Genomic DNA, 22,942 nt, shown 5'->3' with positions numbered 1-22,942 from the left:
GTACCACTCCCGGGAATTGATTTGGCGCGAAAACAGAAATGTGTGTTTCTGTACATCGTATAATGTCCGTTTTGGGAGCCGCGACTATGCGAAAGCATGTTAATTTTTATTTGTAGCACGACGCAATAGTCTGAAAGAGAAGCTGCTGGAGTTTGAGGTCTTCAGCATTACATCTACTCTGTTAATTTGGGCTTCTTCCGCGCCCGTGTTAGGATTTTCATAAAGCGTTCTTTGGTTTGCGTTGCGTATGTCGGCCTACATCATCGACACGGCCTGTTTCCGGCTATTAGGAGCAATTCATATATTGGGCACTGCGTTTCGACTTTTTTATTAGACCACAGTAAAAAAATTCACTCACAGAAGTCCCTTTCTTTCATGGCTACAAACACGAAGAATTCTGTCGTAAGTAAAACGAATGCGCAAGCCAAAATAACGATGGGGCGAAGTCATAAGCATCGCCCTGTGGCCCAATGGATAAGGCATCTGACTACGAATCAGGGGATTCCAGGTTCGACTCCTGGCAGGGTCGCACTGTCGCATTTCGGCTGCATGGTCTACTGTGTAACGCGCGCGCACGTTCTGGCGTAATGCGTTGATAAACGGAATGTACGCAGTCATATTGGAAAGTAATATCACGCACTTAGTATCGTCGCCTTTGTTAGCATTCATGTAAGTTACCATCCACTCGCTACAGTCGCTCTCCATCCTACGGCTAAATCAACAGCCGTGATTTTTACTATGTCGCCGTCCATCCGTACGCGGTGACAGTTGTAAGCTTTACAGTAACGTGACATGCTCCACAAGCAGTTACGGTGTGTGGACGATGCCTATCATGGCAACGCTTGTTCTTTATCGCTTCTCGGCCTAATGGCTAAGATCAAGTGTAGTATCTGTTCTTATCAGTTTAATATCTGGTAGGCCATTCTCTGAATGGTCAGTATATTAATCTGATTTTTGGCCTTGGGTCATGGAGGTGGATTCATTCACGCCGTGACCACGGGTTGCCTTGGTGTTGCACTATTACCGATGGCGGCCCACATAAGCAATAAAAGAATAATAGCAGTCCTCTTTCCGACGGCACTCTGCATAGTCTACGGCGGGAACAAAACGCGTACACTGGGGGAGAATACAGCCTATGCCCCGCGACACGGCAGTTTATAACACACTCAAGCCACAAGCATTAACAAACTTTGAAGGGTACCCTCATGCTACGGTGCAGTTCCAACTCATACTTACCTGACGGGGAAGTAAAGACTGATCAATGAGGGTTTTCTTCCAGAGTGAGGCTCTTGCATTGCACTACGCTTGGGCTGACCTCTGCGATTACTGCAAACGTCAGTAACTCGACCGTACAATTTCTGGTAGTGGGGGCCTGCGTCCGCGCTCGCCCCCTCCTTAATTCAAAATGAATGAGCTTAGAAAAGTTGCGCGGCCAAATGTCGGTGGTGACTTAAACGCTAAGGTAAAACCTCGCTTGGCTGTTACGAAACGTGATTGCGATATAAGTCCTCGGAAGGCGGCGGAATTTTATTTTATTTGCCATTCCGTCAGGGTTATTGGATGATCGGCAATAGATCGAGTTTGTATGCATTTGAAAGCTCTTTTTTCTCGTACTATCACCTGAAAATGTCGTAGGAAAATGTCATAGGAAACACTTTCAACAACCGCCACGTTCCTTAATTGTTATAACAAGAAATATATCACAGCACCATTGAAATGAAAAGGCAACAAATGAAAATGAAAAGCCTACGACACCGGGAGTTCCCAGGCGGTCCCCCATCCAAGTACTATCCCGGCCCGACGATGCTTAACTTCCGTGATCAGACGAGAACGGGTGTGTTCATCGTGGTATGGCCGTAGACATTAGTAGGGGCAAATACGTGCAATTTATTTTGACGTTGTGATCAAATTTTTTTATTTAATTTCTTTGAGTTACTTAGGACAAGGCGTATGCATGGATTATCTATTAGACTTTAAGGTTATAGTTTTGTGAAAAAAACAATGTTTTTTTAAAGATGTGTGGCTATAAAAATAGCCGTTGTTTTCTGAGTGTAGCGGTTTACTTCTTCTGTCCTTTGTCGTTCTTCTTTGGGAGTAAGACAGCTTGAATGTTTGGCAAAACACCACCAGCTGCAATGGTTACACCGCTCAAAAGTTTGTTTAATTCTTCATCATTACGAACAGCCAATTGTAAATGTCTTGGAATAATCCTAGCTTTTTTGTTGTCTCTTGCTGCGTTACCAGCCAACTCCAATATCTCAGCAGATAAATATTCCAAGACGGCTGCTAAGTAAACTGGTGCTCCAGATCCAATTCGGTTAGCATAGTGCCCTCTACGAAGGAATCTATGCACTCTACCGACTGGAAATTGAAGTCCAGCTCTTGAGGATCTTGTCTTGGCTTTAGCCTTAGCTTTTCCACCTTTTCCACGTCCAGACATAACTGCGATTTGATTTGTAAGTTAATACAAAAACGTACGAATATTTAACGTAAGTGTTAACGAAATAAACTTTACTCGTTTTTTCATCATAAAAATAGGATCGAAATCATGTTTTTTTAACCAATCATAATTAAGTATTAAACAAAAGATTTTTTTTTTAACCAATTAAATTGCGTATCGGCGTTTTCGGATCGAATTCGATCCGATTTTTTTACTTATAAACAAAAAGTTTTGACTTGCAGTTTAATGCTTATTTACAAGTTAAGTAGCAAAAATTTTTAACCATGTCTGACGCAGCAGCTAAAGGAGGAAAACAGGCACCTAAAGTAGCCAAGAAAGGTGAAAAAAGAGCCGGCAAAAAAGGAGGAAAGATTGGTGGAACTGGTGAAAAGAAACGCAAGAGAAAGAGAAAGGAAAGTTATGCTATTTACATCTACAATGTTTTGAAACAAGTTCACCCAGATGTCGGAGTTTCAAGCAAAGCTATGAGCATCATGAACTCATTTGTCAACGACATCTTTGAGCGCATTGCTTCCGAAGCTTCGCTTGAAAAGGCAACAAATGAAAATGAAAAGCCTACGACACCGGGAGTTCCCAGGCGGTCCCCCATCCAAGTACTATCCCGGCCCGACGATGCTTAACTTCCGTGATCAGACGAGAACGGGTGTGTTCATCGTGGTATGGCCGTAGACATTAGTAGGGGCAAATACGTGCAATTTATTTTGACGTTGTGATCAAATTTTTTTATTTAATTTCTTTGAGTTACTTAGGACAAGGCGTATGCATGGATTATCTATTAGACTTTAAGGTTATAGTTTTGTGAAAAAAACAATGTTTTTTTAAAGATGTGTGGCTATAAAAATAGCCGTTGTTTTCTGAGTGTAGCGGTTTACTTCTTCTGTCCTTTGTCGTTCTTCTTTGGGAGTAAGACAGCTTGAATGTTTGGCAAAACACCACCAGCTGCAATGGTTACACCGCTCAAAAGTTTGTTTAATTCTTCATCATTACGAACAGCCAATTGTAAATGTCTTGGAATAATCCTAGCTTTTTTGTTGTCTCTTGCTGCGTTACCAGCCAACTCCAATATCTCAGCAGATAAATATTCCAAGACGGCTGCTAAGTAAACTGGTGCTCCAGATCCAATTCGGTTAGCATAGTGCCCTCTACGAAGGAATCTATGCACTCTACCGACTGGAAATTGAAGTCCAGCTCTTGAGGATCTTGTCTTGGCTTTAGCCTTAGCTTTTCCACCTTTTCCACGTCCAGACATAACTGCGATTTGATTTGTAAGTTAATACAAAAACGTACGAATATTTAACGTAAGTGTTAACGAAATAAACTTTACTCGTTTTTTCATCATAAAAATAGGATCGAAATCATGTTTTTTTAACCAATCATAATTAAGTATTAAACAAAAGATTTTTTTTTTAACCAATTAAATTGCGTATCGGCGTTTTCGGATCGAATTCGATCCGATTTTTTTACTTATAAACAAAAAGTTTTGACTTGCAGTTTAATGCTTATTTACAAGTTAAGTAGCAAAAATTTTTAACCATGTCTGACGCAGCAGCTAAAGGAGGAAAACAGGCACCTAAAGTAGCCAAGAAAGGTGAAAAAAGAGCCGGCAAAAAAGGAGGAAAGATTGGTGGAACTGGTGAAAAGAAACGCAAGAGAAAGAGAAAGGAAAGTTATGCTATTTACATCTACAATGTTTTGAAACAAGTTCACCCAGATGTCGGAGTTTCAAGCAAAGCTATGAGCATCATGAACTCATTTGTCAACGACATCTTTGAGCGCATTGCTTCCGAAGCTTCGCGTTTGGCTCTTCAAAACAAAAAGTCGACCATCTCTTCTCGTGAAATTCAAACCGCAGTACGTCTTCTCTTGCCTGGAGAACTTGCAAAACACGCAGTCAGTGAAGGAACAAAAGCCGTCACAAAATACACAAGCAGCAAGTAAACCAACGTCTACCAAACACAAACGGTCTTTTTTAAGACCACACATCTTTAAAAAAACATTTACTTGGCGTCACTACAAGTTAACCGAAGTTAATAAAACTTCTAAATAATGTGCTTAAGAACACTAGCCTACATTTAAAATACTTCCCCATGTGTGTGTGTGGATTAGCTTCACTTTTCATACGTATTATTAGCTGTACTTGCAGAAAAGACAAGTACATTGATCCATGTTATTGCTTACATTTAACTTAACCCAGCTTTTCACGGAAACACTCCCAGGCAAATTAACCCTACAAAGTATTTCTAAATTTTTTTTGTGTCATATATGACATAGTATCGTATAGCAATAAATGTAACTGTGACAAGACTTTACACATTGTGTAATTTGGAAGCGTGCACAAAGTAATGTTTTAAAAGATTTGTGGCTATAAAAATAGCCGTTTTTGTTGAGCAATGACAACGCTTAACCTCCGAATCCGTAAAGAGTTCTTCCTTGACGTTTTAAGGCATAAACAACATCCATAGCGGTAACGGTCTTGCGTTTAGCGTGCTCTGTGTAGGTTACAGCATCACGAATAACATTCTCTAAGAAAACCTTCAGTACACCTCTGGTTTCCTCATAGATAAGGCCAGAGATACGTTTGACACCACCTCGTCGAGCAAGACGTCGAATAGCAGGTTTTGTGATTCCCTGAATGTTATCACGAAGAATTTTTCGGTGACGTTTAGCACCTCCTTTTCCCAATCCTTTACCTCCTTTTCCGCGTCCAGACATATTGATATAGTTGCGTACAGAACGAGTACAAAAACAACGTTTGAGTTAACAGAATTCAGACAGCTTTAAAAAGAGGCCATAAAATTACCTACTGCTCGTGGAAACACCCTAATTAACCAATAGAGTTGCGTCATTACAAAATGTTCCGAACATTTTGTACATTTTTTTAAGTAAAACTGTAGTTTTTTTAAAAATTCGTGGTCTTAATGTTTCAGTAAGGCAATAAATTTGGCATCGTTGGAATTCGCCAAACCTTCTGCTACTTACTAAAAAAAAAAAAAGTCAAAAGCTTTTGTGTATCAGAAGATACAGCCGTTTTCCCGTAGCCAAAAAACACAGATTTTATAAAAATGTTAAAGTAATGAGCGTAATGTCATTATGCAGCCAATCAGAAATTACTTTCTTAGCACCAATCAAATGGTTTGTTTTGAACCTTAGCTGTCAATCAATATGAGAAATAAAACTTTGGCGCGATAGTGCATTTTAGACCGTCTTGTGTATCCGTACTACATCGACTTCTTAAAATATGGCTCGTACAAAGCAAACTGCACGTAAATCTACTGGAGGAAAGGCTCCACGAAAACAACTCGCCACTAAAGCTGCGAGGAAAAGCGCACCAGCTACTGGAGGAGTGAAAAAACCACATCGTTACAGACCTGGTACAGTTGCTCTCAGAGAAATCAGAAGATACCAGAAGTCAACCGAGCTCTTGATCCGCAAGTTGCCTTTCCAGCGTCTTGTGCGAGAAATTGCTCAGGACTTCAAAACAGATCTGCGATTCCAGAGCACAGCCGTTATGGCTCTGCAAGAGGCTTCTGAAGCGTACCTTGTTGGCTTGTTCGAGGATACTAACTTGTGTGCCATTCACGCAAAACGAGTTACAATCATGCCTAAAGACATCCAGTTGGCAAGAAGAATTCGTGGGGAACGTGCCTAAGCATCTTACCAAACAAAAAACGGCTATTTTTATAGCCACACATCCATAAAAAATATTACGGCTAGCTTTTTATATCAAACTTTGTTCTGCTTTCTGTTTAAATTTTATGCTACATAAAAATTTTATGCTACATAAAGTTTGACAATGTTAAAAATATGAAGGGCAAGAAAAGTAAAAGCAAGAAAATAAGAAATTTAAAAACGAAAATACTTAAACTTAGGGAATCTAATCTTAAAATTACTCTTTTTTAACTGTTTAAGTGACTTAAACAAGTTTAACTTTGTACCAAGATAATGTTTTTTTGTAAATGTGTGGCTATAAAAATAGCCGTTTGTTAATGTAATAGCCAGATACACACAAATTATTTTTTTGCGGTCTTCTTTGCTGCCTTTTTGGGAGTCTTTTTGACCTTCTTTGCTGCAGGTTTTTTAGCAACAGGCTTCTTTGTGGGTTTCTTAGCTGCTGGTTTCTTAGCCGAGGCTTTCTTTGTGGCAGGCTTCTTTGCTGCTTTCTTTGGCGTGCTCTTCTTTGCTGGCTTCTTTTTTGGTGTACTTTTCTTTGCAGTAGGCTTCTTTGCCGTTGGCTTTTTTGCTGCGGCCTTTTTCTTAGGTTTTTCTTTTTTTACCTGACCTAGCTTGAATGATCCAGAAGCACCAGTGCCTTTAGTTTGAATCAAATCGCCTGATGTTACTCCTCGTTTAAGAGCCATTTTCAGATGATGATCTGAGTTTTCAGCAACTTTGTAATTTGCATGAATATATTTTGTAATAGCTTGGCGAGATGAACCACCGCGTTCCTTTAGGGTAGCGATAGCAGCCTTGATCATGTCCACATATTTAGGGTGATCAGCTGTCTTCTTTGCAGCAGGTTTCTTCTTGGGTGCGATTTTCTTTGGAGAAGCTGCTTCACTCATTTTTAATGTTTTCTTACAACAATCCAACGATAAACGATGCTTGTTATCACAGTAGAAGTATACTAAACATTACCGTGTAAATGAGATATAATTTAAGACGGTGCGAAGTATGCGGACGTAAAAGTACCACTCCCGGGAATTGATTTGGCGCGAAAACAGAAATGTGTGTTTCTGTACATCGTATAATGTCCGTTTTGGGAGCCGCGACTATGCGAAAGCATGTTAATTTTTATTTGTAGCACGACGCAATAGTCTGAAAGAGAAGCTGCTGGAGTTTGAGGTCTTCAGCATTACATCTACTCTGTTAATTTGGGCTTCTTCCGCGCCCGTGTTAGGATTTTCATAAAGCGTTCTTTGGTTTGCGTTGCGTATGTCGGCCTACATCATCGACACGGCCTGTTTCCGGCTATTAGGAGCAATTCATATATTGGGCACTGCGTTTCGACTTTTTTATTAGACCACAGTAAAAAAATTCACTCACAGAAGTCCCTTTCTTTCATGGCTACAAACACGAAGAATTCTGTCGTAAGTAAAACGAATGCGCAAGCCAAAATAACGATGGGGCGAAGTCATAAGCATCGCCCTGTGGCCCAATGGATAAGGCATCTGACTACGAATCAGGGGATTCCAGGTTCGACTCCTGGCAGGGTCGCACTGTCGCATTTCGGCTGCATGGTCTACTGTGTAACGCGCGCGCACGTTCTGGCGTAATGCGTTGATAAACGGAATGTACGCAGTCATATTGGAAAGTAATATCACGCACTTAGTATCGTCGCCTTTGTTAGCATTCATGTAAGTTACCATCCACTCGCTACAGTCGCTCTCCATCCTACGGCTAAATCAACAGCCGTGATTTTTACTATGTCGCCGTCCATCCGTACGCGGTGACAGTTGTAAGCTTTACAGTAACGTGACATGCTCCACAAGCAGTTACGGTGTGTGGACGATGCCTATCATGGCAACGCTTGTTCTTTATCGCTTCTCGGCCTAATGGCTAAGATCAAGTGTAGTATCTGTTCTTATCAGTTTAATATCTGGTAGGCCATTCTCTGAATGGTCAGTATATTAATCTGATTTTTGGCCTTGGGTCATGGAGGTGGATTCATTCACGCCGTGACCACGGGTTGCCTTGGTGTTGCACTATTACCGATGGCGGCCCACATAAGCAATAAAAGAATAATAGCAGTCCTCTTTCCGACGGCACTCTGCATAGTCTACGGCGGGAACAAAACGCGTACACTGGGGGAGAATACAGCCTATGCCCCGCGACACGGCAGTTTATAACACACTCAAGCCACAAGCATTAACAAACTTTGAAGGGTACCCTCATGCTACGGTGCAGTTCCAACTCATACTTACCTGACGGGGAAGTAAAGACTGATCAATGAGGGTTTTCTTCCAGAGTGAGGCTCTTGCATTGCACTACGCTTGGGCTGACCTCTGCGATTACTGCAAACGTCAGTAACTCGACCGTACAATTTCTGGTAGTGGGGGCCTGCGTCCGCGCTCGCCCCCTCCTTAATTCAAAATGAATGAGCTTAGAAAAGTTGCGCGGCCAAATGTCGGTGGTGACTTAAACGCTAAGGTAAAACCTCGCTTGGCTGTTACGAAACGTGATTGCGATATAAGTCCTCGGAAGGCGGCGGAATTTTATTTTATTTGCCATTCCGTCAGGGTTATTGGATGATCGGCAATAGATCGAGTTTGTATGCATTTGAAAGCTCTTTTTTCTCGTACTATCACCTGAAAATGTCGTAGGAAAATGTCATAGGAAACACTTTCAACAACCGCCACGTTCCTTAATTGTTATAACAAGAAATATATCACAGCACCATTGAAATGAAAAGGCAACAAATGAAAATGAAAAGCCTACGACACCGGGAGTTCCCAGGCGGTCCCCCATCCAAGTACTATCCCGGCCCGACGATGCTTAACTTCCGTGATCAGACGAGAACGGGTGTGTTCATCGTGGTATGGCCGTAGACATTAGTAGGGGCAAATACGTGCAATTTATTTTGACGTTGTGATCAAATTTTTTTATTTAATTTCTTTGAGTTACTTAGGACAAGGCGTATGCATGGATTATCTATTAGACTTTAAGGTTATAGTTTTGTGAAAAAAACAATGTTTTTTTAAAGATGTGTGGCTATAAAAATAGCCGTTGTTTTCTGAGTGTAGCGGTTTACTTCTTCTGTCCTTTGTCGTTCTTCTTTGGGAGTAAGACAGCTTGAATGTTTGGCAAAACACCACCAGCTGCAATGGTTACACCGCTCAAAAGTTTGTTTAATTCTTCATCATTACGAACAGCCAATTGTAAATGTCTTGGAATAATCCTAGCTTTTTTGTTGTCTCTTGCTGCGTTACCAGCCAACTCCAATATCTCAGCAGATAAATATTCCAAGACGGCTGCTAAGTAAACTGGTGCTCCAGATCCAATTCGGTTAGCATAGTGCCCTCTACGAAGGAATCTATGCACTCTACCGACTGGAAATTGAAGTCCAGCTCTTGAGGATCTTGTCTTGGCTTTAGCCTTAGCTTTTCCACCTTTTCCACGTCCAGACATAACTGCGATTTGATTTGTAAGTTAATACAAAAACGTACGAATATTTAACGTAAGTGTTAACGAAATAAACTTTACTCGTTTTTTCATCATAAAAATAGGATCGAAATCATGTTTTTTTAACCAATCATAATTAAGTATTAAACAAAAGATTTTTTTTTTAACCAATTAAATTGCGTATCGGCGTTTTCGGATCGAATTCGATCCGATTTTTTTACTTATAAACAAAAAGTTTTGACTTGCAGTTTAATGCTTATTTACAAGTTAAGTAGCAAAAATTTTTAACCATGTCTGACGCAGCAGCTAAAGGAGGAAAACAGGCACCTAAAGTAGCCAAGAAAGGTGAAAAAAGAGCCGGCAAAAAAGGAGGAAAGATTGGTGGAACTGGTGAAAAGAAACGCAAGAGAAAGAGAAAGGAAAGTTATGCTATTTACATCTACAATGTTTTGAAACAAGTTCACCCAGATGTCGGAGTTTCAAGCAAAGCTATGAGCATCATGAACTCATTTGTCAACGACATCTTTGAGCGCATTGCTTCCGAAGCTTCGCGTTTGGCTCTTCAAAACAAAAAGTCGACCATCTCTTCTCGTGAAATTCAAACCGCAGTACGTCTTCTCTTGCCTGGAGAACTTGCAAAACACGCAGTCAGTGAAGGAACAAAAGCCGTCACAAAATACACAAGCAGCAAGTAAACCAACGTCTACCAAACACAAACGGTCTTTTTTAAGACCACACATCTTTAAAAAAACATTTACTTGGCGTCACTACAAGTTAACCGAAGTTAATAAAACTTCTAAATAATGTGCTTAAGAACACTAGCCTACATTTAAAATACTTCCCCATGTGTGTGTGTGGATTAGCTTCACTTTTCATACGTATTATTAGCTGTACTTGCAGAAAAGACAAGTACATTGATCCATGTTATTGCTTACATTTAACTTAACCCAGCTTTTCACGGAAACACTCCCAGGCAAATTAACCCTACAAAGTATTTCTAAATTTTTTTTGTGTCATATATGACATAGTATCGTATAGCAATAAATGTAACTGTGACAAGACTTTACACATTGTGTAATTTGGAAGCGTGCACAAAGTAATGTTTTAAAAGATTTGTGGCTATAAAAATAGCCGTTTTTGTTGAGCAATGACAACGCTTAACCTCCGAATCCGTAAAGAGTTCTTCCTTGACGTTTTAAGGCATAAACAACATCCATAGCGGTAACGGTCTTGCGTTTAGCGTGCTCTGTGTAGGTTACAGCATCACGAATAACATTCTCTAAGAAAACCTTCAGTACACCTCTGGTTTCCTCATAGATAAGGCCAGAGATACGTTTGACACCACCTCGTCGAGCAAGACGTCGAATAGCAGGTTTTGTGATTCCCTGAATGTTATCACGAAGAATTTTTCGGTGACGTTTAGCACCTCCTTTTCCCAATCCTTTACCTCCTTTTCCGCGTCCAGACATATTGATATAGTTGCGTACAGAACGAGTACAAAAACAACGTTTGAGTTAACAGAATTCAGACAGCTTTAAAAAGAGGCCATAAAATTACCTACTGCTCGTGGAAACACCCTAATTAACCAATAGAGTTGCGTCATTACAAAATGTTCCGAACATTTTGTACATTTTTTTAAGTAAAACTGTAGTTTTTTTAAAAATTCGTGGTCTTAATGTTTCAGTAAGGCAATAAATTTGGCATCGTTGGAATTCGCCAAACCTTCTGCTACTTACTAAAAAAAAAAAAAGTCAAAAGCTTTTGTGTATCAGAAGATACAGCCGTTTTCCCGTAGCCAAAAAACACAGATTTTATAAAAATGTTAAAGTAATGAGCGTAATGTCATTATGCAGCCAATCAGAAATTACTTTCTTAGCACCAATCAAATGGTTTGTTTTGAACCTTAGCTGTCAATCAATATGAGAAATAAAACTTTGGCGCGATAGTGCATTTTAGACCGTCTTGTGTATCCGTACTACATCGACTTCTTAAAATATGGCTCGTACAAAGCAAACTGCACGTAAATCTACTGGAGGAAAGGCTCCACGAAAACAACTCGCCACTAAAGCTGCGAGGAAAAGCGCACCAGCTACTGGAGGAGTGAAAAAACCACATCGTTACAGACCTGGTACAGTTGCTCTCAGAGAAATCAGAAGATACCAGAAGTCAACCGAGCTCTTGATCCGCAAGTTGCCTTTCCAGCGTCTTGTGCGAGAAATTGCTCAGGACTTCAAAACAGATCTGCGATTCCAGAGCACAGCCGTTATGGCTCTGCAAGAGGCTTCTGAAGCGTACCTTGTTGGCTTGTTCGAGGATACTAACTTGTGTGCCATTCACGCAAAACGAGTTACAATCATGCCTAAAGACATCCAGTTGGCAAGAAGAATTCGTGGGGAACGTGCCTAAGCATCTTACCAAACAAAAAACGGCTATTTTTATAGCCACACATCCATAAAAAATATTACGGCTAGCTTTTTATATCAAACTTTGTTCTGCTTTCTGTTTAAATTTTATGCTACATAAAAATTTTATGCTACATAAAGTTTGACAATGTTAAAAATATGAAGGGCAAGAAAAGTAAAAGCAAGAAAATAAGAAATTTAAAAACGAAAATACTTAAACTTAGGGAATCTAATCTTAAAATTACTCTTTTTTAACTGTTTAAGTGACTTAAACAAGTTTAACTTTGTACCAAGATAATGTTTTTTTGTAAATGTGTGGCTATAAAAATAGCCGTTTGTTAATGTAATAGCCAGATACACACAAATTATTTTTTTGCGGTCTTCTTTGCTGCCTTTTTGGGAGTCTTTTTGACCTTCTTTGCTGCAGGTTTTTTAGCAACAGGCTTCTTTGTGGGTTTCTTAGCTGCTGGTTTCTTAGCCGAGGCTTTCTTTGTGGCAGGCTTCTTTGCTGCTTTCTTTGGCGTGCTCTTCTTTGCTGGCTTCTTTTTTGGTGTACTTTTCTTTGCAGTAGGCTTCTTTGCCGTTGGCTTTTTTGCTGCGGCCTTTTTCTTAGGTTTTTCTTTTTTTACCTGACCTAGCTTGAATGATCCAGAAGCACCAGTGCCTTTAGTTTGAATCAAATCGCCTGATGTTACTCCTCGTTTAAGAGCCATTTTCAGATGATGATCTGAGTTTTCAGCAACTTTGTAATTTGCATGAATATATTTTGTAATAGCTTGGCGAGATGAACCACCGCGTTCCTTTAGGGTAGCGATAGCAGCCTTGATCATGTCCACATATTTAGGGTGATCAGCTGTCTTCTTTGCAGCAGGTTTCTTCTTGGGTGCGATTTTCTTTGGAGAAGCTGCTTCACTCATTTTTAATGTTTTCTTACAACAATCCAACGATAAACGATGCTTGTTATCACAGTAGAAGTATACTAAACATTACCGTGTAAATGAGATATAATTTAAGACGGTGCGAAGTATGCGGACGTAAAAGTACCACTCCCGGGAATTGATTTGGCGCGAAAACAGAAATGTGTGTTTCTGTACATCGTATAATGTCCGTTTTGGGAGCCGCGACTATGCGAAAGCATGTTAATTTTTATTTGTAGCACGACGCAATAGTCTGAAAGAGAAGCTGCTGGAGTTTGAGGTCTTCAGCATTACATCTACTCTGTTAATTTGGGCTTCTTCCGCGCCCGTGTTAGGATTTTCATAAAGCGTTCTTTGGTTTGCGTTGCGTATGTCGGCCTACATCATCGACACGGCCTGTTTCCGGCTATTAGGAGCAATTCATATATTGGGCACTGCGTTTCGACTTTTTTATTAGACCACAGTAAAAAAATTCACTCACAGAAGTCCCTTTCTTTCATGGCTACAAACACGAAGAATTCTGTCGTAAGTAAAACGAATGCGCAAGCCAAAATAACGATGGGGCGAAGTCATAAGCATCGCCCTGTGGCCCAATGGATAAGGCATCTGACTACGAATCAGGGGATTCCAGGTTCGACTCCTGGCAGGGTCGCACTGTCGCATTTCGGCTGCATGGTCTACTGTGTAACGCGCGCGCACGTTCTGGCGTAATGCGTTGATAAACGGAATGTACGCAGTCATATTGGAAAGTAATATCACGCACTTAGTATCGTCGCCTTTGTTAGCATTCATGTAAGTTACCATCCACTCGCTACAGTCGCTCTCCATCCTACGGCTAAATCAACAGCCGTGATTTTTACTATGTCGCCGTCCATCCGTACGCGGTGACAGTTGTAAGCTTTACAGTAACGTGACATGCTCCACAAGCAGTTACGGTGTGTGGACGATGCCTATCATGGCAACGCTTGTTCTTTATCGCTTCTCGGCCTAATGGCTAAGATCAAGTGTAGTATCTGTTCTTATCAGTTTAATATCTGGTAGGCCATTCTCTGAATGGTCAGTATATTAATCTGATTTTTGGCCTTGGGTCATGGAGGTGGATTCATTCACGCCGTGACCACGGGTTGCCTTGGTGTTGCACTATTACCGATGGCGGCCCACATAAGCAATAAAAGAATAATAGCAGTCCTCTTTCCGACGGCACTCTGCATAGTCTACGGCGGGAACAAAACGCGTACACTGGGGGAGAATACAGCCTATGCCCCGCGACACGGCAGTTTATAACACACTCAAGCCACAAGCATTAACAAACTTTGAAGGGTACCCTCATGCTACGGTGCAGTTCCAACTCATACTTACCTGACGGGGAAGTAAAGACTGATCAATGAGGGTTTTCTTCCAGAGTGAGGCTCTTGCATTGCACTACGCTTGGGCTGACCTCTGCGATTACTGCAAACGTCAGTAACTCGACCGTACAATTTCTGGTAGTGGGGGCCTGCGTCCGCGCTCGCCCCCTCCTTAATTCAAAATGAATGAGCTTAGAAAAGTTGCGCGGCCAAATGTCGGTGGTGACTTAAACGCTAAGGTAAAACCTCGCTTGGCTGTTACGAAACGTGATTGCGATATAAGTCCTCGGAAGGCGGCGGAATTTTATTTTATTTGCCATTCCGTCAGGGTTATTGGATGATCGGCAATAGATCGAGTTTGTATGCATTTGAAAGCTCTTTTTTCTCGTACTATCACCTGAAAATGTCGTAGGAAAATGTCATAGGAAACACTTTCAACAACCGCCACGTTCCTTAATTGTTATAACAAGAAATATATCACAGCACCATTGAAATGAAAAGGCAACAAATGAAAATGAAAAGCCTACGACACCGGGAGTTCCCAGGCGGTCCCCCATCCAAGTACTATCCCGGCCCGACGATGCTTAACTTCCGTGATCAGACGAGAACGGGTGTGTTCATCGTGGTATGGCCGTAGACATTAGTAGGGGCAAATACGTGCAATTTATTTTGACGTTGTGATCAAATTTTTTTATTTAATTTCTTTGAGTTACTTAGGACAAGGCGTATGCATGGATTATCTATTAGACTTTAAGGTTATAGTTTTGTGAAAAAAACAATGTTTTTTTAAAGATGTGTGGCTATAAAAATAGCCGTTGTTTTCTGAGTGTAGCGGTTTACTTCTTCTGTCCTTTGTCGTTCTTCTTTGGGAGTAAGACAGCTTGAATGTTTGGCAAAACACCACCAGCTGCAATGGTTACACCGCTCAAAAGTTTGTTTAATTCTTCATCATTACGAACAGCCAATTGTAAATGTCTTGGAATAATCCTAGCTTTTTTGTTGTCTCTTGCTGCGTTACCAGCCAACTCCAATATCTCAGCAGATAAATATTCCAAGACGGCTGCTAAGTAAACTGGTGCTCCAGATCCAATTCGGTTAGCATAGTGCCCTCTACGAAGGAATCTATGCACTCTACCGACTGGAAATTGAAGTCCAGCTCTTGAGGATCTTGTCTTGGCTTTAGCCTTAGCTTTTCCACCTTTTCCACGTCCAGACATAACTGCGATTTGATTTGTAAGTTAATACAAAAACGTACGAATATTTAACGTAAGTGTTAACGAAATAAACTTTACTCGTTTTTTCATCATAAAAATAGGATCGAAATCATGTTTTTTTTAACCAATCATAATTAAGTATTAAACAAAAGATTTTTTTTTTAACCAATTAAATTGCGTATCGGCGTTTTCGGATCGAATTCGATCCGAATTTTTTTACTTATAAACAAAAAGTTTTGACTTGCAGTTTAATGCTTATTTACAAGTTAAGTAGCAAAAATTTTTAACCATGTCTGACGCAGCAGCTAAAGGAGGAAAACAGGCACCTAAAGTAGCCAAGAAAGGTGAAAAAAGAGCCGGCAAAAAAGGAGGAAAGATTGGTGGAACTGGTGAAAAGAAACGCAAGAGAAAGAGAAAGGAAAGTTATGCTATTTACATCTACAATGTTTTGAAACAAGTTCACCCAGATGTCGGAGTTTCAAGCAAAGCTATGAGCATCATGAACTCATTTGTCAACGACATCTTTGAGCGCATTGCTTCCGAAGCTTCGCGTTTGGCTCTTCAAAACAAAAAGTCGACCATCTCTTCTCGTGAAATTCAAACCGCAGTACGTCTTCTCTTGCCTGGAGAACTTGCAAAACACGCAGTCAGTGAAGGAACAAAAGCCGTCACAAAATACACAAGCAGCAAGTAAACCAACGTCTACCAAACACAAACGGTCTTTTTTAAGACCACACATCTTTAAAAAAACATTTACTTGGCGTCACTACAAGTTAACCGAAGTTAATAAAACTTCTAAATAATGTGCTTAAGAACACTAGCCTACATTTAAAATACTTCCCCATGTGTGTGTGTGGATTAGCTTCACTTTTCATACGTATTATTAGCTGTACTTGCAGAAAAGACAAGTACATTGATCCATGTTATTGCTTACATTTAACTTAACCCAGCTTTTCACGGAAACACTCCCAGGCAAATTAACCCTACAAAGTATTTCTAAATTTTTTTTGTGTCATATATGACATAGTATCGTATAGCAATAAATGTAACTGTGACAAGACTTTACACATTGTGTAATTTGGAAGCGTGCACAAAGTAATGTTTTAAAAGATTTGTGGCTATAAAAATAGCCGTTTTTGTTGAGCAATGACAACGCTTAACCTCCGAATCCGTAAAGAGTTCTTCCTTGACGTTTTAAGGCATAAACAACATCCATAGCGGTAACGGTCTTGCGTTTAGCGTGCTCTGTGTAGGTTACAGCATCACGAATAACATTCTCTAAGAAAACCTTCAGTACACCTCTGGTTTCCTCATAGATAAGGCCAGAGATACGTTTGACACCACCTCGTCGAGCAAGACGTCGAATAGCAGGTTTTGTGATTCCCTGAATGTTATCACGAAGAATTTTTCGGTGACGTTTAGCACCTCCTTTTCCCAATCCTTTACCTCCTTTTCCGCGTCCAGACATATTGATATAGTTGCGTACAGAACGAGTACAAAAACAACGTTTGAGTTAACAGAATTCAGACAGCTTTAAAAAGAGGCCATAAAATTACCTACTGCTCGTGGAAACACCCTAATTAACCAATAGAGTTGCGTCATTACAAAATGTTCCGAACATTTTGTACATTTTTTTAAGTAAAACTGTAGTTTTTTTAAAAATTCGTGGTCTTAATGTTTCAGTAAGGCAATAAATTTGGCATCGTTGGAATTCGCCAAACCTTCTGCTACTTACTAAAAAAAAAAAAAGTCAAAAGCTTTTGTGTATCAGAAGATACAGCCGTTTTCCCGTAGCCAAAAAACACAGATTTTATAAAAATGTTAAAGTAATGAGCGTAATGTCATTATGCAGCCAATCAGAAATTACTTTCTTAGCACCAATCAAATGGTTTGTTTTGAACCTTAGCTGTCAATCAATATGAGAAATAAAACTTTGGCGCGATAGTGCATTTTAGACCGTCTTGTGTATCCGTACTACATCGACTTCTTAAAATATGGCTCGTACAAAGCAAACTGCACGTAAATCTACTGGAGGAAAGGCTCCACGAAAACAACTCGCCACTAAAGCTGCGAGGAAAAGCGCACCAGCTACTGGAGGAGTGAAAAAACCACATCGTTACAGACCTGGTACAGTTGCTCTCAGAGAAATCAGAAGATACCAGAAGTCAACCGAGCTCTTGATCCGCAAGTTGCCTTTCCAGCGTCTTGTGCGAGAAATTGCTCAGGACTTCAAAACAGATCTGCGATTCCAGAGCACAGCCGTTATGGCTCTGCAAGAGGCTTCTGAAGCGTACCTTGTTGGCTTGTTCGAGGATACTAACTTGTGTGCCATTCACGCAAAACGAGTTACAATCATGCCTAAAGACATCCAGTTGGCAAGAAGAATTCGTGGGGAACGTGCCTAAGCATCTTACCAAACAAAAAACGGCTATTTTTATAGCCACACATCCATAAAAAATATTACGGCTAGCTTTTTATATCAAACTTTGTTCTGCTTTCTGTTTAAATTTTATGCTACATAAAAATTTTATGCTACATAAAGTTTGACAATGTTAAAAATATGAAGGGCAAGAAAAGTAAAAGCAAGAAAATAAGAAATTTAAAAACGAAAATACTTAAACTTAGGGAATCTAATCTTAAAATTACTCTTTTTTAACTGTTTAAGTGACTTAAACAAGTTTAACTTTGTACCAAGATAATGTTTTTTTGTAAATGTGTGGCTATAAAAATAGCCGTTTGTTAATGTAATAGCCAGATACACACAAATTATTTTTTGCGGTCTTCTTTGCTGCCTTTTTGGGAGTCTTTTTGACCTTCTTTGCTGCAGGTTTTTTAGCAACAGGCTTCTTTGTGGGTTTCTTAGCTGCTGGTTTCTTAGCCGAGGCTTTCTTTGTGGCAGGCTTCTTTGCTGCTTTCTTTGGCGTGCTCTTCTTTGCTGGCTTCTTTTTTGGTGTACTTTTCTTTGCAGTAGGCTTCTTTGCCGTTGGCTTTTTTGCTGCGGCCTTTTTCTTAGGTTTTTCTTTTTTTACCTGACCTAGCTTGAATGATCCAGAAGCACCAGTGCCTTTAGTTTGAATCAAATCGCCTGATGTTACTCCTCGTTTAAGAGCCATTTTCAGATGATGATCTGAGTTTCAGCAACTTTGTAATTTGCATGAATATATTTTGTAATAGCTTGGCGAGATGAACCACCGCGTTCCTTTAGGGTAGCGATAGCAGCCTTGATCATGTCCACATATTTAGGGTGATCAGCTGTCTTCTTTGCAGCAGGTTTCTTCTTGGGTGCGATTTTCTTTGGAGAAGCTGCTTCACTCATTTTTAATGTTTTCTTACAACAATCCAACGATAAACGATGCTTGTTATCACAGTAGAAGTATACTAAACATTACCGTGTAAATGAGATATAATTTAAGACGGTGCGAAGTATGCGGACGTAAAAGTACCACTCCCGGGAATTGATTTGGCGCGAAAACAGAAATGTGTGTTTCTGTACATCGTATAATGTCCGTTTTGGGAGCCGCGACTATGCGAAAGCATGTTAATTTTTATTTGTAGCACGACGCAATAGTCTGAAAGAGAAGCTGCTGGAGTTTGAGGTCTTCAGCATTACATCTACTCTGTTAATTTGGGCTTCTTCCGCGCCCGTGTTAGGATTTTCATAAAGCGTTCTTTGGTTTGCGTTGCGTATGTCGGCCTACATCATCGACACGGCCTGTTTCCGGCTATTAGGAGCAATTCATATATTGGGCACTGCGTTTCGACTTTTTTATTAGACCACAGTAAAAAAATTCACTCACAGAAGTCCTTTCTTTCATGGCTACAAACACGAAGAATTCTGTCGTAAGTAAAACGAATGCGCAAGCCAAAATAACGATGGGGCGAAGTCATAAGCATCGCCCTGTGGCCCAATGGATAAGGCATCTGACTACGAATCAGGGGATTCCAGGTTCGACTCCTGGCAGGGTCGCACTGTCGCATTTCGGCTGCATGGTCTACTGTGTAACGCGCGCGCACGTTCTGGCGTAATGCGTTGATAAACGGAATGTACGCAGTCATATTGGAAAGTAATATCACGCACTTAGTATCGTCGCCTTTGTTAGCATTCATGTAAGTTACCATCCACTCGCTACAGTCGCTCTCCATCCTACGGCTAAATCAACAGCCGTGATTTTTACTATGTCGCCGTCCATCCGTACGCGGTGACAGTTGTAAGCTTTACAGTAACGTGACATGCTCCACAAGCAGTTACGGTGTGTGGACGATGCCTATCATGGCAACGCTTGTTCTTTATCGCTTCTCGGCCTAATGGCTAAGATCAAGTGTAGTATCTGTTCTTATCAGTTTAATATCTGGTAGGCCATTCTCTGAATGGTCAGTATATTAATCTGATTTTTGGCCTTGGGTCATGGAGGTGGATTCATTCACGCCGTGACCACGGGTTGCCTTGGTGTTGCACTATTACCGATGGCGGCCCACATAAGCAATAAAAGAATAATAGCAGTCCTCTTTCCGACGGCACTCTGCATAGTCTACGGCGGGAACAAAACGCGTACACTGGGGGAGAATACAGCCTATGCCCCGCGACACGGCAGTTTATAACACACTCAAGCCACAAGCATTAACAAACTTTGAAGGGTACCCTCATGCTACGGTGCAGTTCCAACTCATACTTACCTGACGGGAAGTAAAGACTGATCAATGAGGGTTTTCTTCCAGAGTGAGGCTCTTGCATTGCACTACGCTTGGGCTGACCTCTGCGATTACTGCAAACGTCAGTAACTCGACCGTACAATTTCTGGTAGTGGGGGCCTGCGTCCGCGCTCGCCCCCTCCTTAATTCAAAATGAATGAGCTTAGAAAAGTTGCGCGGCCAAATGTCGGTGGTGACTTAAACGCTAAGGTAAAACCTCGCTTGGCTGTTACGAAACGTGATTGCGATATAAGTCCTCGGAAGGCGGCGGAATTTTATTTTATTTGCCATTCCGTCAGGGTTATTGGATGATCGGCAATAGATCGAGTTTGTATGCATTTGAAAGCTCTTTTTTCTCGTACTATCACCTGAAAATGTCGTAGGAAAATGTCATAGGAAACACTTTCAACAACCGCCACGTTCCTTAATTGTTATAACAAGAAATATATCACAGCACCATTGAAATGAAAAGGCAACAAATGAAAATGAAAAGCCTACGACACCGGGAGTTCCCAGGCGGTCCCCCATCCAAGTACTATCCCGGCCCGACGATGCTTAACTTCCGTGATCAGACGAGAACGGGTGTGTTCATCGTGGTATGGCCGTAGACATTAGTAGGGGCAAATACGTGCAATTTATTTTGACGTTGTGATCAAATTTTTTTATTTAATTTCTTTGAGTTACTTAGGACAAGGCGTATGCATGGATTATCTATTAGACTTTAAGGTTATAGTTTTGTGAAAAAAACAATGTTTTTTTAAAGATGTGTGGCTATAAAAATAGCCGTTGTTTTCTGAGTGTAGCGGTTTACTTCTTCTGTCCTTTGTCGTTCTTCTTTGGGAGTAAGACAGCTTGAATGTTTGGCAAAACACCACCAGCTGCAATGGTTACACCGCTCAAAAGTTTGTTTAATTCTTCATCATTACGAACAGCCAATTGTAAATGTCTTGGAATAATCCTAGCTTTTTTGTTGTCTCTTGCTGCGTTACCAGCCAACTCCAATATCTCAGCAGATAAATATTCCAAGACGGCTGCTAAGTAAACTGGTGCTCCAGATCCAATTCGGTTAGCATAGTGCCCTCTACGAAGGAATCTATGCACTCTACCGACTGGAAATTGAAGTCCAGCTCTTGAGGATCTTGTCTTGGCTTTAGCCTTAGCTTTTCCACCTTTTCCACGTCCAGACATAACTGCGATTTGATTTGTAAGTTAATACAAAAACGTACGAATATTTAACGTAAGTGTTAACGAAATAAACTTTACTCGTTTTTTCATCATAAAAATAGGATCGAAATCATGTTTTTTTAACCAATCATAATTAAGTATTAAACAAAAGATTTTTTTTTTAACCAATTAAATTGCGTATCGGCGTTTTCGGATCGAATTCGATCCGATTTTTTTTACTTATAAACAAAAAGTTTTGACTTGCAGTTTAATGCTTATTTACAAGTTAAGTAGCAAAAATTTTAACCATGTCTGACGCAGCAGCTAAAGGAGGAAAACAGGCACCTAAAGTAGCCAAGAAAGGTGAAAAAAGAGCCGGCAAAAAAGGAGGAAAGATTGGTGGAACTGGTGAAAAGAAACGCAAGAGAAAGAGAAAGGAAAGTTATGCTATTTACATCTACAATGTTTTGAAACAAGTTCACCCAGATGTCGGAGTTTCAAGCAAAGCTATGAGCATCATGAACTCATTTGTCAACGACATCTTTGAGCGCATTGCTTCCGAAGCTTCGCGTTTGGCTCTTCAAAACAAAAAGTCGACCATCTCTTCTCGTGAAATTCAAACCGCAGTACGTCTTCTCTTGCCTGGAGAACTTGCAAAACACGCAGTCAGTGAAGGAACAAAAGCCGTCACAAAATACACAAGCAGCAAGTAAACCAACGTCTACCAAACACAAACGGTCTTTTTTAAGACCACACATCTTTAAAAAAACATTTACTTGGCGTCACTACAAGTTAACCGAAGTTAATAAAACTTCTAAATAATGTGCTTAAGAACACTAGCCTACATTTAAAATACTTCCCCATGTGTGTGTGTGGATTAGCTTCACTTTTCATACGTATTATTAGCTGTACTTGCAGAAAAGACAAGTACATTGATCCATGTTATTGCTTACATTTAACTTAACCCAGCTTTTCACGGAAACACTCCCAGGCAAATTAACCCTACAAAGTATTTCTAAATTTTTTTTGTGTCATATATGACATAGTATCGTATAGCAATAAATGTAACTGTGACAAGACTTTACACATTGTGTAATTTGGAAGCGTGCACAAAGTAATGTTTTAAAAGATTTGTGGCTATAAAAATAGCCGTTTTTGTGAGCAATGACAACGCTTAACCTCCGAATCCGTAAAGAGTTCTTCCTTGACGTTTTAAGGCATAAACAACATCCATAGCGGTAACGGTCTTGCGTTTAGCGTGCTCTGTGTAGGTTACAGCATCACGAATAACATTCTCTAAGAAAAACCTTCAGTACACCTCTGGTTTCCTCATAGATAAGGCCAGAGATACGTTTGACACCACCTCGTCGAGCAAGACGTCGAATAGCAGGTTTTGTGATTCCCTGAATGTTATCACGAAGAATTTTTCGGTGACGTTTAGCACCTCCTTTTCCCAATCCTTTACCTCCTTTTCCGCGTCCAGACATATTGATATAGTTGCGTACAGAACGAGTACAAAAACAACGTTTGAGTTAACAGAATTCAGACAGCTTTAAAAAGAGGCCATAAAATTACCTACTGCTCGTGGAAACACCCTAATTAACCAATAGAGTTGCGTCATTACAAATGT

General features: G+C 40.4%; 6 protein-coding genes, 13 non-coding genes and 1 pseudogene across 19 annotated transcripts; 8 read left to right on the top strand and 12 right to left on the bottom strand.

Moving 5' to 3' along the window:
• Positions 1 to 851: 851 nt before the first annotated feature.
• LOC130660504 (U2 spliceosomal RNA) lies at positions 852 to 1,043 on the top strand. Its single transcript, XR_008987702.1, has one exon. It is a non-coding gene; the product is annotated as a U2 spliceosomal RNA (small nuclear RNA).
• A 185-nt stretch (positions 1,044 to 1,228) lies between these two features.
• On the top strand, positions 1,229 to 1,393 carry LOC130659448 (U1 spliceosomal RNA). Its single transcript, XR_008986653.1, has one exon. It is a non-coding gene; the product is annotated as a U1 spliceosomal RNA (small nuclear RNA).
• Positions 1,394 to 1,743: 350 nt separating this feature from the next.
• On the bottom strand, positions 1,744 to 1,862 carry LOC130661625 (5S ribosomal RNA). Its single transcript, XR_008988803.1, has one exon. It is a non-coding gene; the product is annotated as a 5S ribosomal RNA (ribosomal RNA).
• A 1,151-nt stretch (positions 1,863 to 3,013) lies between these two features.
• On the bottom strand, positions 3,014 to 3,132 carry LOC130661613 (5S ribosomal RNA). The gene has a single exon (XR_008988791.1). It is a non-coding gene; the product is annotated as a 5S ribosomal RNA (ribosomal RNA).
• Positions 3,133 to 4,610: 1,478 nt separating this feature from the next.
• LOC130657120 (histone H4) lies at positions 4,611 to 5,426 on the bottom strand. The gene has a single exon (XM_057460086.1). The coding sequence runs from the start codon at positions 5,171 to 5,173 to the stop codon at positions 4,862 to 4,864; it is 312 nt and encodes a 103-aa protein (XP_057316069.1). The 5' UTR covers positions 5,174 to 5,426; the 3' UTR covers positions 4,611 to 4,861.
• Positions 5,427 to 6,336: 910 nt separating this feature from the next.
• Positions 6,337 to 7,073, bottom strand: LOC130657106 (histone H1-delta-like). The gene has a single exon (XM_057460076.1). The coding sequence runs from the start codon at positions 7,021 to 7,023 to the stop codon at positions 6,472 to 6,474; it is 552 nt and encodes a 183-aa protein (XP_057316059.1). The 5' UTR covers positions 7,024 to 7,073; the 3' UTR covers positions 6,337 to 6,471.
• Positions 7,074 to 7,997: 924 nt separating this feature from the next.
• Positions 7,998 to 8,189, top strand: LOC130660503 (U2 spliceosomal RNA). Its single transcript, XR_008987701.1, has one exon. It is a non-coding gene; the product is annotated as a U2 spliceosomal RNA (small nuclear RNA).
• Positions 8,190 to 8,374: 185 nt separating this feature from the next.
• LOC130659447 (U1 spliceosomal RNA) lies at positions 8,375 to 8,539 on the top strand. Its single transcript, XR_008986652.1, has one exon. It is a non-coding gene; the product is annotated as a U1 spliceosomal RNA (small nuclear RNA).
• Positions 8,540 to 8,889: 350 nt separating this feature from the next.
• On the bottom strand, positions 8,890 to 9,008 carry LOC130661601 (5S ribosomal RNA). The gene has a single exon (XR_008988779.1). It is a non-coding gene; the product is annotated as a 5S ribosomal RNA (ribosomal RNA).
• A 1,478-nt stretch (positions 9,009 to 10,486) lies between these two features.
• On the bottom strand, positions 10,487 to 11,302 carry LOC130657123 (histone H4). The gene has a single exon (XM_057460088.1). It carries the CDS (start codon positions 11,047 to 11,049, stop codon positions 10,738 to 10,740), a length of 312 nt encoding a protein of 103 aa, XP_057316071.1. The 5' UTR covers positions 11,050 to 11,302; the 3' UTR covers positions 10,487 to 10,737.
• A 910-nt stretch (positions 11,303 to 12,212) lies between these two features.
• On the bottom strand, positions 12,213 to 12,949 carry LOC130657105 (histone H1-delta-like). Its single transcript, XM_057460075.1, has one exon. The coding sequence runs from the start codon at positions 12,897 to 12,899 to the stop codon at positions 12,348 to 12,350; it is 552 nt and encodes a 183-aa protein (XP_057316058.1). The 5' UTR covers positions 12,900 to 12,949; the 3' UTR covers positions 12,213 to 12,347.
• A 924-nt stretch (positions 12,950 to 13,873) lies between these two features.
• LOC130660501 (U2 spliceosomal RNA) lies at positions 13,874 to 14,065 on the top strand. The gene has a single exon (XR_008987698.1). It is a non-coding gene; the product is annotated as a U2 spliceosomal RNA (small nuclear RNA).
• A 185-nt stretch (positions 14,066 to 14,250) lies between these two features.
• LOC130659445 (U1 spliceosomal RNA) lies at positions 14,251 to 14,415 on the top strand. The gene has a single exon (XR_008986651.1). It is a non-coding gene; the product is annotated as a U1 spliceosomal RNA (small nuclear RNA).
• Positions 14,416 to 14,765: 350 nt separating this feature from the next.
• LOC130661589 (5S ribosomal RNA) lies at positions 14,766 to 14,884 on the bottom strand. The gene has a single exon (XR_008988767.1). It is a non-coding gene; the product is annotated as a 5S ribosomal RNA (ribosomal RNA).
• Positions 14,885 to 16,364: 1,480 nt separating this feature from the next.
• On the bottom strand, positions 16,365 to 17,516 carry LOC130657117 (histone H4). Its single transcript, XM_057460084.1, has one exon. It carries the CDS (start codon positions 16,925 to 16,927, stop codon positions 16,616 to 16,618), a length of 312 nt encoding a protein of 103 aa, XP_057316067.1. The 5' UTR covers positions 16,928 to 17,516; the 3' UTR covers positions 16,365 to 16,615.
• A 315-nt stretch (positions 17,517 to 17,831) lies between these two features.
• Positions 17,832 to 22,942, bottom strand: part of LOC130657098 (histone H1-delta-like) — a 16,034-nt pseudogene continuing 10,923 nt past the window's right edge.
• Positions 19,749 to 19,940, top strand: LOC130660500 (U2 spliceosomal RNA). The gene has a single exon (XR_008987697.1). It is a non-coding gene; the product is annotated as a U2 spliceosomal RNA (small nuclear RNA).
• LOC130660466 (U1 spliceosomal RNA) lies at positions 20,126 to 20,289 on the top strand. Its single transcript, XR_008987664.1, has one exon. It is a non-coding gene; the product is annotated as a U1 spliceosomal RNA (small nuclear RNA).
• Positions 20,640 to 20,758, bottom strand: LOC130661577 (5S ribosomal RNA). Its single transcript, XR_008988755.1, has one exon. It is a non-coding gene; the product is annotated as a 5S ribosomal RNA (ribosomal RNA).
• LOC130657124 (histone H4-like) lies at positions 22,237 to 22,929 on the bottom strand. Its single transcript, XM_057460089.1, is given in 2 exon segments — positions 22,237 to 22,615; positions 22,617 to 22,929. Coding segments are annotated over 2 exon segments (312 nt in total). The 5' UTR covers positions 22,800 to 22,929; the 3' UTR covers positions 22,237 to 22,486.

This window comes from Hydractinia symbiolongicarpus, chromosome 9 (assembly GCF_029227915.1).
Source record: "Hydractinia symbiolongicarpus strain clone_291-10 chromosome 9, HSymV2.1, whole genome shotgun sequence".
Classification (NCBI taxonomy): domain Eukaryota; kingdom Metazoa; phylum Cnidaria; class Hydrozoa; order Anthoathecata; family Hydractiniidae; genus Hydractinia; species Hydractinia symbiolongicarpus.
This window is presented reverse-complemented; position numbering and strand designations above follow the sequence as displayed.